This window comes from Salmo salar, chromosome 01 (genome assembly GCF_965601325.2).
Source record: "Salmo salar chromosome 01, fSalSal1, whole genome shotgun sequence".
NCBI lineage: Eukaryota > Metazoa > Chordata > Actinopteri > Salmoniformes > Salmonidae > Salmo > Salmo salar.
In genome coordinates, this window is record NC_138291.1 from 85,686,395 (window position 1) to 85,696,288 (window position 9,894).

Genomic DNA, 9,894 nt, shown 5'->3' on the forward strand with positions numbered 1-9,894 from the left:
AGAGCTGGATGAAAACAAGAAAGGCATATGGCTCTGGTAAAAAGTAATGGACTATGTAGTGAATAGGGTGTCATTTGGGAAACAGGCGTAAATCTACATCCTTTTGATAGTAACCCCATAATGTACTGTACATGGGCAGATAAAAACATATATATACTCTAGGAATTATACAGAAGATGGGAGGGATTTGAATGTGGCTTGATATTGATAATACGCAGGAGTGAAAATGCAAGATGGTGAAAAGAGATGTTATCGTAGGTGGTGTGTGGCAGAGAGAGAAAGAGAAAGGACACCCCTCCTAGCCCAGCCAGAGACAGAAAACACTATCCCCCTTTTGTCAGAGATAGGAGAACTAGACTAGACAGGGGGGTGGATGCTTAAACTTCCCACCTCTTTGAACAACCAAGTATTTCTCGATGCTTAGAACATGTGCGCGTTATGCAGCATCTGAAAATGATCAACGCATCTATGAGATTCACTAAATAAAGGATTTAAAATACCGAAACCTCAGATTTATGAAGAAGTTTAATAAAAAGTAACAATGAATAACTCTGTGCAGAACCAAACTGGTGCGAACTGGAGAACGGAATCAGTTATCATTTCTCTGGTCTTCTCGCTCATCTTCTTCGTTGGTACCTTGGGGAACGGATTGGTCCTCACGGTCCTCCTCTGGAACGGACAGATGAACACCAAAACAACAAACCTATTTATTCTGAACCTCGGCGTGGCAGACCTGTGCTTTATAGTGTTCTGCGTACCTTTTCAAGCCACTATCTACACTATGGATGAATGGGTATTTGGACCGTTCTTGTGCAAAGTCGTACACTTTATCATCTACCTTACCATGTATGCCAGCATCTTTACGCTCACCGCTGTGTCGTTGGACAGGTGCGTTTCACTTACCGTTAACAACTGTTTGTTTTTTATATATATATACACACAGAAGTTGAAATGGGTCGTATGTTGTGAAAGATAACACTTTAAGTAGTTTAATGATTTTATTGTTATTTTGTCAATATACATTTTTGCTGAAAAATACTTTTTCATTGTGGAAGATCAGTCTTGTTACCCCATTTATATATAGTAAGGTAATGGTATGAAGATGGTCTATAGGCAAATAGCCTACAGAGAGAAAGTGAGAAAGGGTGCATGATAGTCATTCTTGATTATTTTGTTCAGTGACACTCTCTGACCAATTAAAACATTTGAAAGAACACTCTCTGAGTTCCTTAAAAATATGAAAAAAAATGGTGGAGGTGTTGTCTCCACACAGCCAAAGATTATATTGACAAGCTGGTCGAATGACCGCTCTAATGATGGAAATACATGTCCATAAAAGATGGAAGGCAGATGAGAGGATGCGAGATCAGGTGGGAACATTGTAGCCAATGAGCGGGCAGATACGCGTGTGAGCAACAGGCACAACTCCGATATAACATATACAAGTTGCCGAAAAGCAACGTCTTCCACTTAGTCAAAAGTTTGGAAACACCGACTCATTCAAGGGTTTTTCTTTATTTTTACTATTTTCTACATTGTAGAATTATAGTGAAGACATCAAAACTATGAAATAACACATATGGAATCATGTAGTAACCAAAAATGTGTTCAACAAATCAAAATACACTACCGTTCAAAAGTTTGGGGTCACTTAGAACTGTCCTTGTTTTTAAAAGAAAAGCTACTTTTTTGTCCATTAAAATAACATCAAATTGGTCAGAAATACAGTGTAGACACTGTTAATGTTGTAAATTACTATTGTAGCTGTAAACGGCTGATTTTTTTATTGAATATCTATATAGGTATGCAGAGGCCCATTATCAGCAACCATCACTCCTGTGTTCCAATGGCACGTTGTGTTAGCTAATCCTAGTTTATCAATTTAAAAGGCTAATTGATCATTAGGAAATCCTTTTGCAATTACGTTAGCACAGCTGAAAACTGTTGTCCTGATTAAGACTAGTTGGGTATCTGGAGCATCAGCATTTGTGGGTTCAATTACAGGCTCAAAATGGCTAAAAACAAAGAACTCTCTTCTGAAACTCGTCAGTCTATTCTTGTTCTGAGAAATGAAAGCTATTACATGCGAGAAATTGCCAAGAAACAGAAGATCTCGTACAACGCTGTGTACTACTCCTTTCACAGAACTAACACATTGTGCCATTGGAACACAGGAGTGATGATTGCTGATAATGGGCCTCTGTACGCCTATGTAGATATTCCATTAAAAATAGCCGTTTCCACTACAATAGTCATTTACAACATTATCAATGTCTACACTGTATTTCTGATCAATTTGATGTTATTTTCATGGACAAAAAATGTGTTTTTCTTTCAAAAACAAGGACATTTCTAAGTGACCCCAAACTTTTGAATGGTAGTGTATATTTTATATTCTAGACTCTTCAAAGTAGCCACCCTTTGCCTTGATGACAGCTTTACAAAAACTTTGCATTCTCTCAACCAGCTTAACCTGGAATGCTTTTCCAACAGTGTTGAAGGAGTTCTCACATATGCTGAGCACTTGTTGGCTGCTTTTCCTACACTATGCGGTCCAACTCATCCCAAACCATGGGTTGAGGTCGGGTGATTGTGGAGGCCAAGTCATCTGATGCAGCACTCCATCTCCTTCTTGGTCAAATAGCCCTTACACAGCCTGGAGATGTTGTTGTCCTGTTGAAAAATAAATGATAGTCCCAATAAGCGCAAAATAGATGGGATGGTGTATCGCTGCAGAATGCTGTGGTAGCCATGCTGGTTAAGTAAATAAATAAATAAATAATAAATAAATAAATATAATAATAAAAGCAAAGCATGCGCAGACCAACTGGCAAGTGTCTTCACTTACATTTTCAATCTATCCCTGACCAAGTCTGTAATACCTACATGTTTCAAGCAGACCACCAAGGAAGTGAAGGCAACCTGCCTAAATTATTACCGCCCCGTAGCACTCATGTCGGTAGCCATGAAGTGCTTTGAAAGGCTGGTCATGGCTCACATCAACAGCATCCTCCCGGATACCCTAGACCCACACTGCCCTTTCCCACCTGGACAAAAGGAACACCTATGAAAGAATGTTGTTCAACAAACACCATAGTTCCCACATAGCTCATCTCTAAGCAAAGGACCCTGGGACTAAACACTTCCCTCTGCAATTGGATCCTGGACTTCTTGACGGGCCGCCCCCAGGTGGTAAGGGTAAGCAACAACATGTCTGCTACGCTGATCCTCAACACTGGGGCCCCTCAGGGGTGTGTGCTTAGTCCCCTCCTGTACTCCCTGTTCACCCTCGACTGCATAGCCAAACACGACTCCAACACCATCATTAAGTTTGATGAGGACACAACAGTGATAGGCCTGATCACCGACAACGATGAGACAGCCTATAGGGAGGAGGTCAGAGACCTGGCAGTGTGGTGCCAGGACAACAACCTCTCCCTCAATGTAAGCAAGACAAAGGAGCTGATGGTGAACTACAGGAAAATATGGGCCAAACAAGCCCCCATTAACATCGACGGGGCTGTGGGAGGTTGAAATCTTCAAGTTTGTTGGTGTCCACATCACCAACAAACTATCATGGTCCAAACACACCAGGACAGTAGTGAAGAGGGCATGACAAAACCTTTTCCCCTCGGGGGACTGAAAAGATTTGGCATGGGTCCCCAGTTTCTCAAAAAGTTGTACAACTGCACCATCGAGAGCATCCTGACCGGTTGCATCACCACCTGGTATGGTAACTGCTCGTTATCTGACCGAGAGGCGCTACAGAGGGTAGTGTGTACGGCCCAGTACATCACTGGGGCCAAGCATCCTGCCATCCAGGACCTATATACTAGTCAGTGTCAGAGGAAAGCCCAAAAAATGTCAGACTCCGGTCACCCAAGTCACAGACTGTTTTCTCTGCTACCGCATGGCAAGCGGCATCGGAGCGCCAAGTCTAGGACCAGATGGCTCCTTAACAGCTTCTACCCCCAAGCCATAAGACTGCTGAATTATTAATAAAATGGCCACCATATTATTTACATTGACACCGCCTCCATTTTTTTTACACTGCTGCTACTCGCTGTTTATTATCTATGCATTGTTACATCACCCCTACCTACATGTAAAAATTACCTCGACTAACCTGTACCCCTGCACATTGACTCGGTACCGGTACCCCCTGTATATAGAGCCTCATTAGTGTTATTTTATTGTTTTTTACTTAAGTTTATTTGGTAAATATTTTCTTATCTCTCTTGAACTGCGCTGTTTCACGGTAAGGTATACACATGTATTCAGCGCAGGTGACAAATAAAGTTTGATTTGATTTGATAAGCCTCAAATCAGCAATTTGTTGTTGACCAAATTCGATACTCTCTCGTTGATCTCCATACAAAAATACCTGACTTCGTGGTCTTGTTTTTGTGGACAGATTTTTGGCAGAGTAAACCCCCTCGCTTAATTTCTTCCTCTCTAATACAGTCTAATGTCAGTGTTTAGGGTACAATCAGGGCAGGGCAAAGACCTTCTGAGGGGCAGGTGCTCAAAGTGAAAAGAAATAGGGATTATAAAGGGCATTGTGTGACATCACAAAATCTCAAATTTGAATACACCAATGGTAACATGTTATTCTTATTGGGGTGGCCGGTAGCCTCGTGGTTACAGCATTGGGTCAGTAACCAAAAGGTTGCTAGATTGAATCCCTGAGCTGACAAGGTAAAAATCTGTTCTTCTGCCCCTGAACAAGGCTGTTAACCCACTGTTCCTAGGCTGTCATTTTAAATAAGAATTTGTTCTTAACTGACTTGCCTAGTTAAATAAAGGGGAAAAAATGTCTTACCTAATTAAAATATGTACCACAGAAGTTTTGTTCAAAGGGGTGTGGTTTACATAGCTAGGTAGTGCCAAAATTTTACTGCAGCGTGTCAGTAAATATAATTTGAGATTTTAGGCAAAGATACTTATAGGTTCCCGCTTTCATTTGTGTCTGGTGCTAGCTAGTAATTGGGCGGATTCAATTATGCTGACCTGCGGGAAACCGGGCAAAGGCCCGTTAATGTGATCTGGTGAAAGCGGGGAGGGAGGAGCATGAGTGCCCTTCTCAAATTACGACAGTAATCTATACAGAGTCATTTTTGTCAACAAGGCAGCGTGGTGTATCGTTCAGAAACATACATCTCTTTTCCATAAATCTATTTTTTAAATGTTCTCACTTGTTTTCATTGGGATGGCAGATAAAGCTCAAAAGCAATTACTGTTGCATGTGAAAACACAGAATCCTACTCATTACTCCACATGCTTTTAAAAAATGTAACTAGGAAAGTCAGTTAAGAAAAAATTGCTATTTTACAATGACGGTCTACCCTGGCCAAACCCTCCCCAAACCCGGACGACACTGGGCCAATTGTAAAATTAAAGGACTCCTGATCACAGCCAGTTGTGATACAGCCCAGGATCAAACCAGGGTCTGTGGTGACGCCTCTAGCACTGAGATGCAGTGCTGTAGACTGCTGTGCCACTCAGGAGCCCTCCTATGTCACTTTGCTTTGAGCTGACTTTGCATGGGCTTTGAAAGCGGCACCTGGATCACACTCGGGAGGCAGCCCGGACCCAAAAGGAATGCAATCAACTTTCACCTGGTGCACAACAGGCGCCCGAACAAGATTAACCGAACCCCCTCACTGGCTAGCTAGGTCTTCAGCCAGCATGGAACAAAATGGGAGGAAGGGTTGCCCAAAACTCTTACACAGTTGTCAAGTCATTACATCAAGAGACATGCCAAAACAGAAAATGTACACAAATGTCTTGACATCATTGATAGTCATGATACTATATATGAACATTATCAGACAGTCAATATACTATATATTCAATTAAAAGTTTAAGCGGAAATTGTCAAAGGTGAACTAGCTTGTCAGTGCTGACAGTTCCATTTGGGCTAGTTAGCAAAATTATACAGCCAACATTTTGTCTATATTAATGCTGTTAACCAAACAGTTGGATAAGCAAATAATTTTTGAAACCATGATGTAATGTATGACTGGATTGGATGTTGCATGCAATGTTAATGTTGTTTGAGTTGGTTTGTGTATCAGTGTAACAGTATTGCTTCTGTCCCTCTCCTCGCCCCTCTGCACACATAGACAACAGCCACCCTCGAAGCATCGTTACCCATCGCTCCACAAAAGCCGCAGCCCTTGCAGAGCAAGGAGAACAACTACTTCAAGGTCTCAGAGCGAGTGACGTCACCGATTGAAACGTTATTAGCGCGCACCCCGCTAACTAGCTAGCCATTTCACATCGGTTACATCCGCAAATTTGCTTGAGATAATATCACTGCAACATTGCTCACTGAGTCCATGGTGCTTGACATAGGCATTTTCAAAAAACCGTCAGTCAAAGTCAGCTCCCCACCCACTTAGCCTACTAGCTCCCCGCCCACGTAGTCTGCCTTTTTAAACTACCTGGTAGTTTGACATGAGAGAAAAACTGCACTCTTTCAAAAAAAAAATGCATTTTTATTGTGAAAGAATATTATGGGAGATGTTTTAGTCACGCAAAAGGTTATTTTATATGGGAATCAGAATGACTGTTCGGGACCTTTAAAATTTGTTTATTTTCATTTGTCAAATGGTAGATGCACAGAGCAGAATTTGGTTGCTGGAATTAATTTGTGTGTGGACGAACCTGCACAGGTAGCCTACATGAGCCTTTGATTGTTTGACAATCAGATGAAAACATCATGACTGGTTGTTTTTATGCCACATTAAAAGGTAATACATTTTTGTTAAGTTAATTGACAAATTTGGCCCACACATCTTATGAAATTAAAAGGGATTATATATGTAATTCTATTATTAGGCCCATAGTGCACAACAGCACACAAAAAACAGAGGTTCTCAATAGTAACAAATAGGGGTTATTTGGCTTGTAACCATTGCAGAACCCTTTTTGTTGCTATATAGAACCCTTTTTTGAAGGTTCTACAAATAACCATGCACATAATGTTTTAAATGGAACCTGTATGGTGCTATGAAGCACCATTTTCTAAGGTTTGCCTCATGCAACGCGACACATCCCCTTCGCATAGAGTTGATCATGCTGTTGATTGTGGCCTGTGGAATGTTGTCCCACTCTTCAATGGCTATGCGAAGTTGCTGGATATTGGTGGGAACTGGAGGACACTGTTGTACACGTCGATCCAGAGCATCCCATGCATGCTTAATCGCTGAAATGTCTGGTGAGTATGCAGGCCATGGAAGAATGGGACATTTTCAGCTTACAGGAATTGTGTACAGATCCTTGCAACATAGGTCCGTGCATTATCATGCTGGAACATGAGGTGATGGCAGCGGATGAATGGCACGACAACGGGCCTCAGGATCTCGTCATGGTATCTCTGTGTACTGAAATTGCCAGCAATAAAATGCAATTGTGTACGTTGTCCGTAGCTTATGCCTCCCAACATTGACATCAAAAAAACACTTGGCCACACAACGCCAAACATCTGCACGGTACTGTTGAAACTGGGATTCATTCGTGAAGAGCACACTTCTCCAGCGTGCCAGCAGCAATTGCAAGTGATAATTTGCCCACTGAAGTCCGTTACAACGACGGATTGCAGTCAGGTCAAGAACCTGGGGAGGATGACGAACACACAGATGAGCTTCCGTGAGACGGTTTCTGACAGTTTGTGTATAAATTCTTCAGGTTGTGCAATCCCACATTTTCATCAGCTGTCCGGGTGGCTGGTCTCAGATGATCTCGCAGGTGAAGAAGCCGGATGTTGAGGTCCTGGGCTGGAGTGGTTACACGTGGTCTGCGGTTGTGAGGCCGGTTGGACGTAGTGTCAAATTCTCTAAAATGTTGTTGGGAGGCGGCTTTTGGTAGAGAAATTAACATTAAATTCTCTAGCAACAGCTCTGGTGGACATTCCTGCAGTCAGCATGCCAATTGCTCGCTCCCTCAAAACTTGAGACATCTGTGACATTGTGTTGTGTGACAAAACTGCCTATTTTAAAGTGGCCTTTTATTGTCCAGACCACAGGGTGTACCAGTGTAATGATCACACTGTTTAATCAGATTCTTGATATGCCTCACCTGTCAGGTGGATGGATTATCTTGGCAAAGGAGAAATGCTCACTAACAAAGATGTAAACAAATTTGTTCATCAAATTTGAGAGAAATAAGCTTAATGCGCATCTGAAAAAATTGAGGGATCTTTTATTTCAGCTCATGAAACATGGGACAACACATTGCATTTATATGTTTTATTTAGTATAATTATATAACACAACACATTAAAGAAACTGGATAACACTCTCACTCACGGTTGCACAAAAAGACCTGGGTGCAAACCATGCCCCAAAATATTGTAATGCACTGCCCCTACATTTGAATGATCACTAAAAGAGCAAAGAACCCCTTTGAGAACTTGAAAGAATTATTGAAGCGCTCAAATGGTTCTTTGAGTCATTATGGTTCTAGATAGAACAATCATCCTTCCCTAAGAAGCCTTGAGGAAACCTAATTTTTTTGTGTGTAGGAGGTCCCGTAATGGAAATAAATTACATCTACTTTCAACCCTGCTTATAGCATTTCTACGGCTAGGCGCCGGAAGCTTCTGCTTGTGCAGCAGCAGGACGACGACTGCAGTGCACGCTCGCGTGGGGGCAGAGTAGCGGGGAGAGGTGATTTTCCAAGATTCAAAAATGAGAAATTAGCAAGTTTGATGGACAATTCTTTACCAGACAGGATAAAAAAATAAAAAATAAATGAAAATGTATTCATAAGAAAATGCTACCAATCTGACAGGGCACTTTTTTCTCATAGGAGGACATACCTGGGTATTATATTATGTATCACTAAGTCCTGTCTGCCCAACTATCTGAGTCCACCTCTTCTTCCTATTGTTGACCCCCAAGGTATCTGGCCATCCGCTACCCTCTCCGTTCCAGGGCGATGAGGACTCATCGTAACGCCCTGACGTCCATCTGTGTGGTGTGGGGTTTGTCCCTGGTCTTCTCTGGCCCGTACCTGAGCTACTACCGACAGATGGACCTGGACGGCACCGTGGTTTGCATCCCCGCCTGGCAGTTCCAGGACAGGCGCCTTATGGACGTCTGCACCTTCTTCTTCGGCTACCTCATCCCTGTCCTCACCCTCAGCCTGACCTACGCCAGAACCATCCGTTACCTGTGGACCACAGAGGACCCCATCAAGGACACGTCTGAGTCCAGGAGAGCAAAGAAGAAAGTCACCAAGATGATTATTATCGTAGCGGTGCTCTTCTGCCTCTGCTGGCTTCCCCATCACCTGGTTATACTGTGTATGTGGTTTGGTCACTTTCCGCTAAACCACACCACCTACGTACTCCGTATCCTCTCTCACCTGGTGGCCTATGCTAACTCCTGCCTCAACCCTATAGTGTATGCCCTGGTGTCCAAACACTTCCGGAAGGGATTCCGGAAGGTGTTTGACTGTGTGTTGAGTAAGAGGGTGGTGAACCGGGTGCATGTGTTTCAGGCGGCGCATGCGGTCAGCACGGTGGAGGTGGGGTCCAGTGAGACGTCCAATCAGAGCCTGGGGTCACAGCGTGGAGATAGTGCCGGACTAACCACATCTGGGGCCCTGGGCAAGAAGAATTTGGAGGCCCCGCTCATGGCAGTGGAGAGATTTTCTTTTTAAGCTAACTTCATGCAATTCCAACTTGGACTCAGGGGTAGACATGACATAGTAAATCTGTCTCCCTCAACATAGCATGATATGTTAAGTTTTGTATAGAATTTATTAATTTGTGGATGTCCATCACCCAGTTTGTATGATATATTACAAATTGCAGTTCATATGATATGTCACAAATTAAACATTTTTGTGGCTAATGTTAGCTAGGTGACTAGTTGGCTAATTTAA

General features: G+C 42.6%; 1 protein-coding gene across 1 annotated transcript; it reads left to right on the forward strand.

Moving 5' to 3' along the window:
* Positions 1-541: 541 nt before the first annotated feature.
* On the forward strand, positions 542-9,669 carry LOC106611508 (galanin receptor 2a). Its single transcript, XM_014211782.3, has 2 exons — positions 542-888; positions 8,907-9,669. The coding sequence occupies exons 1-2, from the start codon at positions 542-544 to the stop codon at positions 9,667-9,669; spliced, it is 1,110 nt and encodes a 369-aa protein (XP_014067257.1).
* Positions 9,670-9,894: the final 225 nt, after the last annotated feature.

What these genes read in the sequence shown, in the direction of transcription:
- LOC106611508 (XM_014211782.3), top strand. Translation starts at nt 542, where the DNA reads ATGAATAACTCTGTGCAGAACCAAACTGGTGCGAACTGGAGAACGGAA. An exon ending in ACCGCTGTGTCGTTGGACAG is followed by an intron (nt 889 to 8,906) that starts GTGCGTTTCACT and finishes TTGACCCCCAAG; the next exon opens with GTATCTGGCCATCCGCTACC.